The sequence below is a fragment of the Podarcis melisellensis genome (genome assembly GCF_964234715.1).
Source record: "Podarcis melisellensis genome assembly, chromosome: 5".
Taxonomy (NCBI): Eukaryota; Metazoa; Chordata; class Lepidosauria; order Squamata; family Lacertidae; genus Podarcis; species Podarcis melisellensis.
Genome location: NC_138537.1, coordinates 1459823 through 1477719, shown reverse-complemented (window position 1 = coordinate 1477719; position 17897 = coordinate 1459823). Strand labels below are relative to the sequence as shown.

Below are 17897 nucleotides of genomic sequence, written 5' to 3'. Positions count from 1 at the left end.
GCAGGCTGCCCCCAGCTCCCTAAGCCACCTGGCTGGCCTCAGGTACGGTGCAGGATGCTGTCCCATCACTTGTGCTGAAGTCAGGTTCAGCTGCCAGCCCGGTCGGCTTTGGCACACAGAATGTTGTTCTGTCTTTTGCTTGCAGAGCAGAATTAATTGATGGGATTTGCTGCCTCAAGGTGAGGCGACGCTTTCGGAGGTTTTAAAACGCAACTCGGCAAATTCACCAAAGAGAAATCCATCCGTGGGCTTTCGCCCCAACCTCTGAATCAAACATATAAATGCCGCGTGCAGGGGAGAAAAAGAAAGGCAGGGGTTTGTTGCCTGCCAAGGAGCCTCCTGGAAGCATCTCACGGGCCCCGTTGGACAGAAGATGCTGAGGCAGATGGATAGGACCCTGCAGGTGTCTTCTTAGTTCTCACATGCTCTTGTAAAGAACATGCTTTGTGTATGTGGAATGTCTGCCAATAAAATGAGAACAGGCATCAGAAGATAAGAAAAGCCCTGATAAATCAGGGTACTTGAGAGTTAAGATTCCTCCATTGCAGGAGCTTGGGGGTCCCTTCCAACTCCATAATAACAATAACAACAACAACAACAACAATAATAAGGAGAGGCTTTTTCTACCTAACTGTTTAGCTTTGGCAGTATTGGTGGAATGGAGAGAGATTTAGGCTTTAATAATAATAATAATAATAATAATAATAATAATAATAATAATAATAAATTAATACCCCGCCCATCTGGCTGTGTTTCCCCAGCCACTCTGGGCGGCTCCCAAACAGATTAAAAACAGAATAAAACATCAAACCTTAAAAACTTCCCTAAACAGGGCTGCCTTCAGATGTCTTTTAAAAGTCAGATAATTGCTTATTTCCTTGACATCTGCTGGAAGGGCGTTCCACAGGGCAGGCGCCACCACCGAGAAGGCCCTCTGCCTGGTTCCCTGTAACCTCACATCTCACAGTGAGGGAACCGCCAGAAGGCCCCCGGAGCTGGACCTCAGTGTCCGGGCTCTATGATTTTGTGGTTCTATCTTGTCGCCATATGCCTGTAGGAAACCAGCAAGCATCTTCTCCCCTCTTGTGGTTTCCAGCCACTGGTACCCAGAAGCATTGCTGCCTCCAAATGTTGAGGCTGAGTGAGCCATTGCGGCCAGGATCCCCTGGTCGCCTTCTTTTCTGTGAATTTGTCCAGTCGTCTTTCACAGCCATACGTTTGCGTGGCTGTCGCTGCCTTTTGCAGAAGCAACTTCCGTAGCTGAACAGTGCTCTGCATCTTGAGAACAGATGTTCCAAGCTCCTTGCGTGTGGAGTGTTTTGCAGGACACCCGCCACTCGCATCATAATATGGCTCCAGGAGTTGTGGTGCAACACAAAAATTTGAAAAAGAAGAATGGGGGGGGGGGGGAGAGAGACACCTGGCATTGCAATCTTTGTTTGGGTTTTATTCTGTCTTCAAGGTGCACCAAGGAAGCAAGTCTCACGGGCTGTCCTGAGAGATTAAAGAAAATGCTCATGGTTCGCCACAAAACCTATGGAGAATATTTGATCTTGGGAACCATCGAGAGGGGATGGGGAGTCTCAGCTGGTTGTCTTCCACAACCACACACATAAAACACAACAAAGGGAGGAGATGGAGCCTTCGCCTCCCGCAGGATCTGTGTCTCTTTCCTCCTGGGTGGCAGCTGGAGGAGGCCTTTGATGGTTCAGCAGAGCCAGGAGCTGCACTCCAAGAGTTATTGCCTAAATAAAACTCAAAGTTCTCTAGGACCAGAGTGGTGCATGCTCTGGTTATCTCCCGCTTGGACTACTGCTATGCACTCTACGTGGGGCTACCTTTGAAGGTGACCTGGAAACTACAACTAATCCATAAAGTGGCAGCTAGACTGGGGACTGGGAGCGGCTACCAAGACCACATAAAGACCTACACTGGCTCCCAGTACGTTTCCGAGCACAATTCCAAGGGTTGGTGTTGACCTTTAAAGCCCTAAACGGCCTCAGTCCAATATATCTAAAGGAGCATCTCCACCCACATTATTATGACCGGACACTGAGGTCCAGCTCTGAGGGCCTTCTGGTGGTTCCCTCATTATGAGAAGCAAAGCTACAGGGAACCAGGCAGAGGGCCTTCTCGGTGATGGCGCCTGCCCTGCGGAACACCCTCCCACCAGATGTCAAAGAGAACAACAACTACCAGGCTTTTAGAAGACATCTGAAGGCAGCCCTGTTTAGGGAAGCTTTTAATGTTTGATGCATTACTGTATTTTAATATTTTATTGGAAGCCGCCCAGAGTGGCTGGGGAAGCCCAGCCAGATGGGCAGAGTATAAATAATAAGTTGTTGTTGTTAGACTCTCTGGAACATGAGAATACCCCTGCTGGATTTGGCCAAAGAGGGCCCATCTGGTCCAGCTTCTTGTTCCTACAGCGGCCAACCAGATGGCCATGATGGGAAACCCGCAAGCAGGATTCAAACACAGGATCAACTCTTCCCTCCTGCGGTTTCCAACAACTGAGATTCAGAAGAGAAGAGACCTCAGATGTTTTGGACGCCAACTTTCTTCCGCCCCAGCTGGGACAGTTCTCATCCAAACCATCTGGGGAGGGGCACAAGGTTGGCAAAGGTTGGCACTAGTCAGATGACAAAGCACTTGATGGATAGGACCGACTGACTGATCTTGTGACAATGTTGCTTAAGTTGATTCTCAATTAAAATAGACCCTGAAGTGTATTTTTAAATATCCTTTATTTGGATGTCTGCGGCCAAAGCAACAACCCTTCAAAATCTCCTTCAAAAACTGATTTAGCTTTTATTCACTCCCCCGTCTCTGGTGGCGCCCAGTTCCACAGGATGCTGGTTTCTCAGTCTCTCAACTTCATTTATTTCGCTTTGCCAGGGGGTGTTCTGCAAGGAAAGGGAGGTATTCCTCTCTTTAGATCTGGCATCGCGGTGCGCAGCTGCTGTACAAACATGCAATCTGAATTGCAGGGCACTTGTGGGCAGCCAATATCTCCCTAACCCTGGTGCCATCCTTGCTAATTTGCTATAGTGATTTTCCCCCAACTTAAAAAAGGAGATGACAATAATCTGCCAAAGGGAATAAAGCAGGCATCTGTCTGAAGCCAGCCAAGAGCCCATTGATTGCTTTTGAAACGTATCACAGCGAAACAAAATACTCTTTATCATTAGAAAGGCTGGAGAGCAACTCTCAAATTACAAAGGCTTGACTGTTCGGAGTGAAAAACGAAAGAAAACAGACAACACTTTGGCCGATGGTAATCTGATTGAGGTGCATTTCAGACATGGTGAACACTGATTAACACCCCTCTTGATGTTACGAGGGGATATTCCCATCATGCTCTTCTGTGTGAACTTCCTGGAATACCTGGCAGAAGCCTTGGCCCCAACCAAGAATGCAAAACTCAGGCATCCCCTCTGAAATTCAGATTCCGATATATTTTGGAAGCTGTGACGTCTCACATCCATAAACTGTCATTTGCACCTTTGATAGCTAGGCTGTTTCTGAGAAATTTCAGGGCCCTCTGTATTGTTCCAGGCCATTCCAACCTCTGTGAGGAGAGAGACCCAGGGGTTCCCGGCATTTACTTGGGGTTCAGTTTTCTAGGAATGAAGGTCCGTGGAGACTGCAGTGTCTTTAGGATATATGGTTTCATTTGCACAGATACACACACAGATTATTGTATTCTTTCGGTATATTCATTCATATTAAAAATGCTTCTGGTTTTTTAACAAAGGTTATTTTTAACATTTTTTTCAATTCATTGTAAATCATTTCCCAGAAACCTTTTATAACCTTACATTGCCGCCACATATGATAAAACGTACCCTCTACTTCTTTACATTTCCAGCACTTGCTTTCTTTTCTTTTATACATTTTTTGCTAATTTAACCGGTGTTAAATACCACCTGTACATCATTTTCATATAATTCTCTTTAAATGCAGTACAGGCCGTAAATTTTATATCTTTCCCCCATAATCTTCCCCAATCTGTCATCTGAATGCTATGTTCCACATCTCCAGCACTTATCTAATTCAGTATTATACATCTTAGCATCCTACTCAGAGTTAAATACCAACTGTGAATCATTTTCAGACAGTTCTCCTTCAAAGAATAACATGCTGTAAATTTCAAGTCACTTTTCCAGAATTTCCTCCAATAGTTAGCTGATTTCTGACTTTGTATAGTTTTGGTTGTATGATTTTATGCACAACTGATTTTTATTTTTTTTAATGAACGGAGGTATATAAATAGATTTGAGTTCTGGACCTTCCTCCCCCACCTTCCTTCAATTCATCAAATTGAATTAAATTAAATTGTGAGATTCCTGCGCTGCAAGGGGTTGGACTAGATGATCCTTGGGGTTGCTCGCAACTCTACAATTCTATCATTCTATGAAATTAGTAAACCTATCCCCTCCCCTGCCTGCAAAAAAAGGCAACTCACGAGTTCATGTGAAATGCAACAGGCAAGGCGTCAACCAAACCTCCCTAGATCTCTTAGTAAGCAAACAGGCAACATGCACGACAATTAATATTATCACTTTGTATGCAGAAAACGGCAAAGATGGATCTATTTTGAGTAAGACGGAGATGTTGAGCCGCAGAAGGCATTCCTGTAAGAGGCAGCAAGTTATAATTAAGATGCATTGGAATTTAGAGACTCAATTTTGCAGTCTTGAGGACGATTAATAAAAATACGGCCAGCATGAGGAATAAACATTGTCCGTCCTTTAATTAAAAAATGATGTTGATGAACTTGACAAGGCATCCTGACTGATAATTAAAGTTCTGTTGTGATAAAAAATTTAGGAAAAATTTAGTGTGGCCCCCAAATTAACTTTTATTACACTTCTGTCAGACCCGACGCTGACGCCTTGTTTATGAAAGAAGGGAGGGAAAAGAAACAAATTTCTTTATTTGCTCATTTCTTTACAATACACTTGTACTTAAGTATGCAACACCACCACACTTAAACTTATAAGTATTGTTTAGGCACCTCCTTAGGAGAAACATCAGTCGTCTCAAAGGTGCCGCTGACTCACCGCGCTGCCGCATAGCAGCTCAATACGATACGGACATAATATTTTGATGTAAGAGTTAATTTCGCATACATGGCGCCGTTGTTGAGTCTGACAATCATCGCCATCATGAATGACAAGCGCCGCCACTAGTGCAGTGCATCTTTGGTAAACGTCCTTTAGTGAAACGGGTGGCGCTGTGGGTTAAACCACAGAGCCCAGGACTTGCTGATCAGAAGGTCGGCGATTCGAATCCCTGCGACGGGGTGAGCTCCCGTTGCACAGTCCCTGCTCCTGCCCACCTAGCAGTTCGAAAGCACGTCAAAGTGCAAGTAGATAAATAGGTACCACTCCGGCGGGAAGGTAAATGGCGTTTCCGTGCGCTGCTCTGGTTCGCCAGAAGCGACTTAGTCATGCTGGCCACATGACCCGGAAGCTGTAGGCCGGCTCCCTCGGCCAGTAAAGCGAGATGAGCGCCGCAACCCCAGAGTCGGTCACGACTGGACCTAATGGTCACGGGTCCCTTTACCTTTACCTAGGTATACATTTCGGTATTGCCTAGATATATATGTATTTTGTTTTTTAGCTTAATCAAAATTATTTATTACTTCATAACAGGTAGATAGTTACAGTGGGGGGGGGGGGGGAGTATTTCCTCCCTTGCTAAATTTGCCCATTTGCCCTCTGATGAAGAAATGACCGGTCCATAATTTTAATGGTAGGTTTATTGTAGCTGTCATAGGACTTAGAAAGGGTGGACAGCAATCCAGCCAAACGTTGGAAGATTCAGGGCCGATCAAAGAAAGGGCGTTTTCCCGAGGGGACACTTATACATATTTGGTGGACCTGTGAAAAAATCAAAAGCTTCTAGAACATAGTATATGACGAGCTTAAAAAAATGTTTAAGTATCACTTTATGAAAATTACAGAAGCTTTTCTGCTAGGGATGACAGACACAGGTATAGCAAGAGAAGATCAGAAGATATTCCTCTATGCCACAGGAGCGGCAAGGATCCTAACTGCTAAAAACTGGAAAAAAGAAACTGTGCCAACAAAATGGGAATGGCAAGACAAACTGTTAGAGTATATTGAACTGGCTAGATTAACAGAGGCAATGAGAGATCACACTAGACAAGAGTTTCGAAAAGCACGGGGAAGATGCAGAGAATACTTTAGTGCCCTAAAATACATACCTGGACTTGTTTCAATTAATGTCTGCAGGAGACTTTGTGGATATCTAAGTCATAATTAGAAAAATCTTAATTATTCATAAAGGAAGCAGCTTATAAGAAGTAAATAAGGAGGCCAGATACAGGATAAAGGAAGTCTTTTATTTGGTTGTTTGTATTGTTGTATTTTATGCTTATTGTATGCTATGTTCATGTTTAATGAGGGTGGAGTTCTGTTTGGAGGGTGGGGGGTTTATTTTATGTTATAAATAAAATTTCCAACAAAAATTAAAAAAAGAAGGAAAAAGACAGAAAGGACATTTTCATAGAGCGCAGAGTTAAACTATGGAACTCCCTCCCACAAGGTGAAATGAAGGCCACCAACCAGGATGGCTTTAAAGGAGGAATAGACAAATTCAGGGAGGAGGAGGCGAGGGCTGTGAGTCAGCCTGGCTCTGCCTCCATAGCTGGAGGCAGCAGCAGTGCTTATGAATCACAGGCACTGGAAACTATGGGAGGGGAGAGTGGTCTTGTGTTCAAATCCTGCTTGCAGGTATCTTTTGGGGGCATCTGGTTGGCCCCTGTGAGAACAGGATGCTGGACTAGGCAGGCCATGGGCCTGATCCGACAGGCTCTTCTCATGTTCTTCACTCCTCTCTTTTGCTGTTTCCTCCTCAGGGGCTGTTCCTCCGGGTTCTCAACCTGTGGTTCCCCAGATGTTGTTGGACTACAACTTCCATCATCCCTGAGCCTGGCCTTCCTAGCTAGGGGTGATGGGAGTTGTAGTCCAACAACATCTGGGGACCCACAGGTGGAGAAAGGCTGCGAGTCGAAGGGCTCCAGGACAGGCAGAAGATGCCTTTCAGCAGGAAGGTGTCAGGTTGTGTGAAACAGCCTCGCATTTTTAGTTCCGTCACAGCCCAGGGCTATTATAAGGCTAGCAAGTTGTGGCCAACGCAGGCCGGCCAACCTGCCATCCCAGCTCCTTAAGAGCAGCCCCAGAAGCCACAAAAATCCTCCTCCTGTCATTTGGCAAACCACCTAATCATGCCCTTGGCTTGGCTTATTACGGGGTTACCAGGAAGGCAGAGGCTGCGATGAAGAAGACTCCTGGACGCAGGGAGATGAGCTCTGTTTCCCAATGCTCTCTTCACATACGGCTCCAAATCTCTTCCCAGGTGGGATTTTGAAGTTGGGGGGGGGACACCTCTGGGAAGGAGGGCATTTCCCCGACTGTGAAACTGTGGAACTCCCTGCCACAGGAGGCAGTGAGGATCGCCAACTTGGAGGGCCTTAATTAAGAGGACAGTCAGAGACAGTGATGCTTTTGAGTCCCAGCTGCTGGAAATCACAGGACCCTTCCTGCGTTCCTCTCTCTCTTTGATAAATGTATTTGCTTTTTCAAATAATTTTTTGCAATCACATATTCAACATACATCATAAAAGCAAGATTCCAAATAAGGATCTCCTGGACTTCACTTTCTGGGCCCTATTGTTGTTAATCATTTCCTCCTGCATTTTTTATAAAAAATATTTTACATTTCCATTATGTCCAAAATTCACCATTAAACTGCGAAGCGTTATTCCAATCATACTAATGATTTTAACTGTTTACAATGATTTTTAAAATAAAATAAATTTTGTGTCACACGACCCCGGACCCTGCAGTGGGGGGGGGGGCTGTGCGCCCACAACAAAAAATTTATGGGTGCTCAGGCACCCAGAGCCCCCTATAGTTGGCGCCCCGACACTGGGGCATCTAGTTGGCCATTGTGGGAATAGGATGCTGGGCTTGGGCATAATGTTGGGGGGGGGGGCAGAACCTCAGTGAGTTATTTTTAATGATTTATTGGATAGCACCCCCCCCCCATAAAAGGATCTCAGGTGATTGTTGCGGGGCAGACCTTCAGAGCTGAAGGAGGTGGGTCACTTTTGATGGGAGATGCAATGGAAAGTCCCTCGTCCCGGGATCAGGTTGCAAATCTTGCGGCGCGCACTGAAGCGGCTGAGAAAGCGCACGGGCGGTTTTTGTGCCAAACCCCCCCCCCCCACAATAATGGAAGCTCTCAAAACTACACTTCCCAGCATTCCGCGGGGGAGGGCTGAGCAGGAGGAGGCGGAGAAAGGGAAAGTGGCGCTGCCCACTTTCGGGTTCAAGCGCTGCTATTTTCTTTCTTTTTTGGCAAGCTTTGCAGCGGAGCCGAGGAAACCCAAAGGCCCGCGGAGGTTGCGCTTTTGCGCTTTTACGCGCGGGCGCACGGGCTGCTCGCTCCCCCGAAGCTCCTGGGTGGAGAGAGGAGGAGGAGAAGGAGGAGGCCACGATCCCCGCCGCTGGGCTTCCTCCGGGCTTACTCGGGAGTAAGCCGCCCCTTCCCGAAGGCGGGCAGGGCGCGAGCGGCGGCGCGCAGGACACCTCCCCGCCCCAGGGAAGGAAAAACAAGCTCCGGCGTCTTGCAGCCGCCGCTGCTCCCGGGGGATCGGGCCCTCCGGCTTGCGCAGCGAGGCGGCGGGGGGCTCGGCCCCTTCCCCGGCGGGGGCGGCGGCCAGAGCAGCTGGCGGGGGGGGGGCGCGCCGGGAAAAGGATCCGCCGCCGCCGCCCGAAGCCAACATGGCTGAGATCAGCATCGACCAGTCCAAGCTGCCGGGAGTCAAGGAAGGTAGGCGGGGAAGAAGGGGCGGGGGGTCGTGGGGGGGGGGAGGGAGACCTCTTTGCAAGACTGGGGGGGGGCGTTGGGGAGAAAGAAGACCCTTTTGCGAGACACCGGGAATTGGGGGGGGGGGTCCGAGAGAAGGAAGGAAACCCCCTTGGAAGACTTGGGGAGGGGGCGGTGGGAGAAGGGAGACCCTTTTACGAGACGGGGGGGGGGGGTGGGAGGGAGACTCTTTTGCAAGCGGACCAGGAGGGGGGCGTCGAGGAAAGGAAGGAGACCCCTTTGAAGACTTGGGGAGGGGGCGGTGGGAGGGAAGGGAGACCCTTTTGCAAGCCTGGGGAAGGAGGCGGCGTTGGGGAGAAGGGAGACCCTTTTGCGACCCTCGAAGATGGGGAGGGAGACCCCTTGGCAAGACTCTGTGGGGTGGGGGCGATGGGGAGGGAGACCCCTTTGCGAGGCTGGGGCGAGGGAAGGGAGACCCCCATGCAGGACCCTGGGCGGGGCGGGAGGGAGGAGACCCCTTTGCGAGACTCTTGGGGGGCGTTTCCTTTTGTGGGGGGGGCATCCGAGAATACCTCTCTCCCCACCCCCGCCGTCGCCTGCGTCGCGAAGGTGCCTTTGGGTGGCCTCCTCTGCGCCCCCTTTTTGGAGTCTGGGGGGGGGGAGTCTAATCCTTTCTCCCTTCTGCGGGGGAGGGACTGGAGGGGGTTTCTACCGCCGGTGGGTCTCTATGCCGGATGCCCCCCCCCGTGGCACTCGTTGATCAGAAGGCCTGGAGGGCCGGATCGGGGGTCTGCCTGGCGCCGCGCCCCGTTGCGATGGGGAACACGGGGAGCCCCTTTCAGACGTGCCACGGATCTCCCGGGCAGTTGGAGACCCGGGAAGCTGTCACCGATTCGGACCCCTCTAGTCCTGCTCTGGCTGGCAGCAGCTGCTCTCTCCGGAGCTTCCCCCACCCCAGCTCTGGCTCCCCAAATAAACCAGATTCTAGTCCTCATGAATCTGGGCGAAGGGTTGATCCATGTAGGAAGCTGTTTTCCCCTGGCTGTCTTGGCTGCCCTTGGGGCGTTGAACCCGGCACCTCCTTCTGCATGCCAAGCAGCTGCTGTAACCGCTGAGCTGCAGTCCAGGGTGTGTCTGGGGCAAAGGGCAAAAGGCCCCCGCTGACCCCTTGCCGCCCCAAGCTGCTACCTTTCTCCGTGCAGGGATTTTTCTGCATTCGTTTCTGCCCATAAGGTCCACTTCCTTTGTGCATCTTGGCAGAAGGGAAGAGACCTTCCCCTCCACTCCAGACAAAAGAATTTTAGAATTAGAAGGGATCTAAAAGGTCCTCTAGTCCACCCCCCTGCAGAGGATGCGTCTTTTAAAACTGGGCTTGGCCTCAGACTCCCCCCCCCCTTGTTTATTGCATTTATATCACAGTCTCTTTCCTCCAAGGAGTTCAGGCTGACATCATAATAATAATAATAATAATAATAATAATAATAATAATAATAATAATAATAATAACAATAATAATAATAATTCTCTCCCGCCTCTTTTAATTGCTCCACAACAACCCTGCAAGGGAGGTCTGGCTGAGAGATGGTGACTGGCCTGAGCTTCATGGCCAAATGGGGATTTGAACCCTGGTCCTGGTCCAACACTCTAACTACTACACCACACCACACTCTGGCTTTTTAAGTACTTGAATTTTTTAGAAAATAAATTTGTGGGAGGGGTGGATCGCCCAAATTAATTGTAGCACATTTTTATTGATAAAAACATAGCTGCCTAACCTTCCAGACCTTGCAGATGTGCTTTTAGCTCCTTTTTGCCTTTTATATTTTATCATTTTATTCTCTTATCCTCTTTTTATTGCGAGCTGCCTCTTCGCTTTGGGTTGGGAAATAGGGTTTAAATGCAGGGTGTGTATTTTGTTTTTTTTAAGGTGTGTGGCTTTTTTCTATCATGGAATCATAAAATAGTAGAGCTGGCAGGGACCCCCAGGGGACATCCATCCCACCCCCTGCAAAACAGGAAATGTTGGAGCCTATCTCCTGGCCCAGTCCTACTTCCGGCATGGGAGCAAAGAAAGGCTTTTCTACTCTTCCAAATACTCTGGGATGGGATGTGTGTTATTCTTTATTTTTATCGTTTATTGAATTCATATACCGCCCTGTACCTGGAGGCAGGGGTCGCTAACACGGTGCTCGTGGGCGCAATGCCTCGGCCCAGTAGACCCGAAGGAGTGTCTCCACCCCCATCGTTCAGCCTGGACACTGAGGTCCAGCTCCGAGAGCCTTTGGCAGTTCCCTCACTGGATCTTAAACAAGGGAGGAAGACCTTTCATTGTCTACAGACGATGTTTGGAGGCGCAGGTCAATTCTGTGTCCAGGGCAGCTGTTTACCAGCTCCATCTGGTATGCAGGATGAGACCCTACCTGCCCACGGACTGTCTCGACAGAGTGGTGCATGCTCTAGTTATCTCTCGCTTGGACTACTGCAATGCGCTCTACGTGGGGCTCCCTTTGAAGGTGACCCGGAAACTACAACTAATCCAGAATGTGGCAGCTAGACTGGGGACTGGGAGCGGCCGCCGAGACCATATAACACCGGTCTTGAAAGACCTACGTTGGCTCCCAGTACGTTTCCGAGCACAATTCAAAGTGTTGGTGCTGACCTTTAAAGCCCTAAACGGCCTCAGTCCAGTAGACCTGAAGGAGTGTCTCCTCCCCCATCATTCTGCCCGGACGCTGAGGTCCAGCGCCGAGGGCCTTCTGGCGGTTCCCTCTCTGCAAGAAGCAAAGCTACAGGGAACCAGGCAGAGGGCCTTCTCGGTGGTGGCACCCGCCCTGTGAAACACCCTCCCATCAAATGTCAAAGAAAATAAACAACTAGCTGACATTTAGAAGACATCTGAAGGCAGCCCTGTTTAGGGAAGCTTTTAATGTGTGACATTTTAATGTATTTTTAATCTTTGTTGGAAGCCGCCCAGAGTGGCTGGGAAAACCCAGCCAGATGGGCGGGGTACAAATGATAAATTATTATTAGTATGCCCCCCTCCCAAGGCCCACAGATCCTTTGACCCACAACTCCCTTTTATACCCTGCTTGGTCAAAAAAGAAGGGTTGTTATTTTTTCTCCCTTGAACAGGAACATAGGACTAAAGGAGGAAGCTGGAAAAACGGCCCCCTTTTCAGGTCCATGTACTTTCCAAGGCGCAGGTTCTGCCTGGATCTCTTGGGAAAGCGAAGCGTTTTTGTTCTCTCTGCGCCTCTTTCTCTGGGTGGGGGAGCTGATCCCGTGAAGGAATTGGGGAAGGATCCAGGGGGGTGGCGCCCGCAGCTGGTGCTCCAAAACCCAGAGGTGCCCACAGCCCACCAAAGTTGGCCATTCCTGTTGCAAAGAAACATATACCCAGGACCCCGTGATGTAAGTTGGCTGCTCTGCTGGGCCGGAGCTTACTGTTAGAAATTAGACTGGCGCCAGGCGTGTTTTGCTACTGGCACGGGTCCACCTGTGACTACGGCGAGATACCTGGGCACCAGGTTGGCGACCACAGTTTAAAAAACCTCTGCCTTCGATCATAGTTAATACCATTTCCATTTCCACTGTGTGTGTCTCCTTCTTGCACGCTGGGACAAGTGAATCGTTGCAAGAGCAAGCTGCAGTTAGGCAATGAGATGGTAGGATCGTGGAATTGCAGAATTTTAGCGTTGGAAAAAGGGTCCCTCCAGGGTCATCTAGTTCAACCCCCTAGCGAACAGATGTTCCGTTGTGGTGACTGTGACTTAGATTTAAGGCTCCATTTGGTACCCAGCTTATATATCTGTGAGTTTCTAACACGGCTCAGAAATGAGCTCTACTGAGTTGCCTTGGCTTTACTCCCAGGTAAACGTGGGAAGGATTGCAGCCTTTACCAAATCAGGCTCAAATCATGATCCGAGAGGTACATTTTCTCTCGCTCTTGCACGCGGCACTATTATTTCAGTTTGTGCGAATCGGTGAAATCAACTGCTTTCTTGGTGATCACTATAGAAATGAATGTGCATTGATGAGTTCCGGCTAATTGCTTTGGAGTTCAAGGCTGGGGCAGAGTGTCTGGCATAAATCATGTTGGGACAGGACAAATGGACTCGACCCTTTTGTGGGTGACGGGGGCCGAATTTGTGGCGGACGTTGCGGAGAGTTTTCAAATGTGAAATGTTCATTTCCTGCCACACAAAGGGGTAGGTCTGAGTTTTCCGTCCGGCAGACACTGCTGACGGCTCAATCCTTGATGCGACTCACTTTCATGTGGCGTGTTTTTCAAATGAGAACATTGCAGGTCCCTGCCGGTTCAGGCCAGTGGCCCAAACATCTGGTCCAGCTCTTGCAGTGGCTGACCAGATGCCCGTAAGGGAAATCCGCAAGCAGGATTCGAACACAACTCTCCAGCACCTGGCATTCAGAAACATAGCTGCCTGCAACCCTGGAGGCAGAGCAGTCCTCTTATAAAGCCTCCCAAGTTAGTGGCTATCACTGCCTCCTGTGGGAGGGAGTTCCACAGATCAACGAAATTTGCCATGTGCATTTTGCACCTGCCTGTGGGCCACTTGCGGCCAAGTGAAGCTGCCCACCTGCCTGGGTGGATGCACCTGATGTTTCCATGGATCTGGACTCTTTGCACACACTAGCAACACATCCCGCTTTACCTTTCGAGTGGCAATTTGGTGGGGATGGTAAGTTAAATTCTTCAGGGGAGCTCATTTTCAGTTGACAACATGCCTAGTTTTAATAACAATTGGCCTGGCAATGTGTTTTGCTTTCATGCACCTTCCTTTGTAACGACTTTGGCCAAATAAATAAAAATAACGGTGTTCATAGAATTGTGACGTTACTTGGAAGGGACCCCCAGAGTCATCTAGTCCAACCCGCTGCAATGCAGGAATCTCAGCTAAAGCATCCCTGACAGGAGGCCACCCAAGCTCTGCCTAAAAGCCTCCAAGGAGGGAGAGTTCACCACCTCCGGAAAGAGACGGTTGGCTAGGTTCCCCCGCAGCTGGTGTCGCTGGGGAGCAGGGACCAAAACAGTGAGCAGCGACTTAAGATGTTCCTGGTTGAAATACCACGTCCCCCTGAGCACATCTGGTGGCCATAAAGGCAGGTCAGTCTCAGGTCTCCACCCCTCCCGCCACGGCCACAATATGGCGACAACCCTGCTGGCCTGCATTGCAGGGCTGTTGCGGATGAATGGGAAGGTGGCCTTTAAATGCTTTGAGCCCTCTGTAGGTTTCCGTACAGTGGTACCTTGGGATGTGAGCAGGATCCGTTCCGGAGCACCGTTCGCATTCTGAATACAACGTAAGATGCGTCTGCGCATGCGCGCGATGTCATTTTGGCCATCTGCGCATGCGCGAGAGACGAAACCTGGAAATAACACGCTCCGTTACTTCTGGGCCGCCGCAGAGTGCAACCCGAAAATACTTATCCTGAAGCATATTTATCCCGAGGTATGACTGTATTATTATGTTCACCTGTTTGTAATACAGTGGACACTCGGGTTGTGAACGTGATCCGTGTGGGATGCATGTTCGCAACCCGCAGTGGCGCGGGTTGCGATTCAGCGCTTCTGCGCATGCGCAAAGTGCGATTTAGCCCATTCTTTGGTGACTGGGAGTGGCCGCCAAGACCACATAACACTGGTCTTGAAAAACCTACATTGGCTCCCAGGACGTTTCCGAGCACAATTCAAAGTGTTGGTGCTGACCTTTCAAGCCCTAAATGGCCTCAGCCCAGTATAGCTGAAGGAGCGTCTCCACCCCCATCGTTCTGCCCGGACACTGAGGTCCAGCGCCAAGGGCCTTCTGCCATTTCCCTCCCTGCGAGAAGTGAGGTTACAGGGAACCAGGCAGAGGGTCTTCTCAGTGGTGGCGCCTGCCCTGTGGAACACCCTCCCATCAGATGTCAAAGCGATAAACAACTACCTGACATTCAGAAGACATCTGAAGGCAGCCCTGTTCAGGGAAGTTTTTAATGTTTGATGTTTTGTTTTTAATCTTTTTTGGAATCCACCCAGAGTGGCTGGGGAAACCCAGCTAGAAGGGCAGGGTCCAAATGATAACTTATTATTATTATTATTATTATTAAGTTAGAGGCAGCAATGCTTCTCAAAACCAGTTGCAGGGAAGGAGAGGGCTCTTGTGTTCAAATCCTGCAAGAGCAGAATGCTGGACTAGGTGGGCCATTGGCCTGATCCAACAGGCTTTCCTTGCTCCCCGGGAACAGAATTGCAACCTTCATTTTGCTTGTGGACCAAGAGAGGATTAGGCCTTTTGTTTGCCATTTTCCTTTCCCCAGCCAGCCTTGAAGCCTCCGGATTTTCTTTTCAGGAGGGGAGGGCCCTTGCCTATTATCCCTGGGGCTTCTCTTTCAAAGCCCGGCTGTTGTCTGCCCTGAAAGCGGGGAGGGGGCTTGCGCAGAGGGACCCCTGGGACTCCCACACAGAGCTCAGGCTGCTCCTTGATCTTAACCTCCTGCGCATCGCAAGCCTGCCTTGCTACAAAGAACCACGCACTCCCTTTCATGCTGCAAGAGAGATCTCTTCTGCCTGTTTCTGAGCTGTGGGAAAAGCGCCAAGGGGTGGGGGTCAGGGTCGGGTTGCTTTTGAAAGTGGGGAGGGGGGAGACGGAGGCAGACTAGATTTCTCCACTGCTGGGGGGGGGGGCTTGGATTTTCACCTGCACAGAAATGGCATTTGAGGTGCCCATATGTGAAAGCCGATGTGTGTAAAGGAAAGCATCTTAGCAGAAATCTTTTTCTAAACAGGAGAAGGGATAGGGTTAGGCACGCTTGGGAATACAGTCATACCTCGGGTTGCTGCCGCTTCAGGTTGCATATTTTTCGGGTTGCAGAAGTACCGGAATGGGTTACTTCTGGGTTTCGGCGGCCGCGCATGTGCAGAAGCGCTAAATCACGCTTTGTGCATGTGCAGAAGCACTGAATCGCAACCCGCACGTGCGCAAACGCAGCTTGCGAACACTGCGGGTTCCGAATGTGCATCCAGCATGGATCATGTTCGCAACCCAAACGTCCACTGTATCTGTGTGCAAATCGTAGGTTGACATTCGATGGTTGCGCCCATTGCGCATGGAGAAATCTTTTTGGTGGGTTTGGAGAAAAAAAGGGCAAGTGAGTGGCAGCCCATCATAGAAGCTTATAAAACATGGGTAGGCGGCCTGGGGTCCGGATCCGGCCCAGTTGCCTTCTAAATCCAGCCCGCGGACGGTCCAGGAATCAGCATGTTTTTACATGAGTAGAATGTGTGCTTTTATTTAAAATGCATCTGTGAGTTACTTGTGGGTTATAGCAATTCGTTCATTTCCCCCCAAAAAATATAGTCTGGCCCCCCCACAAGGTCTGAGGGACAGTGGACCGGCCCCCAGCTGAAAAAGTTTGCTGACCCCTTTTATAAAATAACTTGTGGCATGCAATAAGTGGACAGACAGAGAAAAGTTTTTCCTCCCTCTGACCTGACACTAGCACTTGTGGATATTCAATTGACGCTGAATATTGGCATATTCAGGACAAGCCAAAGAAAGCCCTTCGTTAAGCAGCACATTGTTAAACTGTGGAACTCCCTGCTGCAGGAGGCAGCCATGGGCGCCAAGCTAGAGGGTTTTTGAAGGAGGCTTAGACAGATCCACGGAGCAGGGGGCTTTCGATGGCTACTGTGGCTGTTGCTCTGCCTCCACAGTCAAGAGGTTTCAATGCTTCTGAAGTCCAGCTGCTGGAAACTAAGGAGTCTTGTGTTCGAATCCTGTTGGCAGTTTTACCCCTGGCATCTGCTTGATTGCTGCAAGAACAGGATGCTGGACCAGAGGGGCCATTGGACTGATCCAGCAGGCTCTTTTTTATAATAATTCTTATTGCATTTTCAGTTTTATCATAATCACAATTTCCATACATAAATCAATAAACTCAAACATTGCTCTACCCGAGAGTCGACCTTCTCCCACCCCTCTTTCTGACTTCCATACGTATTTTCTTTATTCTTTGCAATTCTATAACCACTTTTTTACCTTCTCTCTTATTTTTGTATTTCCCCTTATTAAATGTAACTCAGTTCCTTATATTCTCATTACAAAACATTTCAACTCAAAGCTGCAAACTTTTCAGATGTTTACAATGTTCTTTCATATGTAATGTGAATTTGCTCCAGTTCTTTTGAAATGCTGATTCCGGATCTTCCCCGTCAGCTTTGCAAATTCTACGTATCCCAGATCCAGAGGGCTCTTAGGTAAAGGTAAAGGTACCCCTGCCCGTAGGGGCCAGTCTTGCCAGACTCTAGGGTTGTGCGCTCATCTCACTCTATAGGCCGGGAGCCAGCACTGTCCGCAGACACTTCCGGGTCACGTGGCCAGCGTGAAAAGCTGCATCTGGCGAGCCAGAGTTGCACACGGAAACGCCGTTTACCTTCCCGCTGGTAAGCGGTCCCTATTTATCTACTTGCACCCGGGGGTGCTTTCGAACTGCTAGGTTGGCAGGCGCTGGGACCAAACGATGGGAGCGCACCCCGCCGTGGGGATTCGAACCGCCGACCATGCGATTGGCAAGTCCTAGGCATTGAGGTTTTACCCACAGTGCCACCCGCATCCCAGAGAGCTCTTAATATGTTCTTATTTTAAGGTTGAATGCTCCCAATGGGGGGAAATGCAAGAGCAATTCAGAATTCCCTGTATTTCATATTTCAGCATTCAGCTCAGAAAGAGAGTAGATCTCTCTCTCTCTCTCTCTCTCTCTCAACACACACACGAGTGTGGAGCTCTAGAACCTCCCTTTCTCCTCCCGCCAGAACACTTTCCCATATCTCCCTTAGTTATTTACCCAGCCACTCCCAGCAGCAGATGTGCCGTATTGGCGAAACTGCCCTTGCAATTGCGAGAGGGAGAGAGAGCAAACCGGGAAAGGGCACTTTCACTAGACAGAGGTTTGCATGCAGGTGGTGCTTCTGCAATTTTCAGCAGCTGTGCGAATGGGTGCATGGGCTGCCTGGCCAGCTGGCCTGCCACTGA

At 49.4% G+C, this 17897-nt stretch overlaps 1 protein-coding gene across 2 annotated transcripts in view; it reads left to right on the top strand.

Annotated features, from left to right (window-relative positions):
- The first annotated feature begins 8350 nt into the window (after window positions 1-8350).
- CCDC50 (coiled-coil domain containing 50) overlaps window positions 8351-17897 on the top strand; it is a 46763-nt gene continuing 37216 nt past the window's right edge. Inside the window, exon 1 of one of the 2 annotated variants that reach the window (XM_081911087.1) lies at window positions 8351-8868. In XM_081911087.1, the coding sequence (XP_081767213.1) occupies window positions 8820-8868 (49 nt within the window). In that variant the 5' untranslated portion in view covers window positions 8351-8819. The remainder of the gene's footprint in view (window positions 8869-17897) is intronic. The other variant, XM_081911088.1, reaches the window with a different exon arrangement.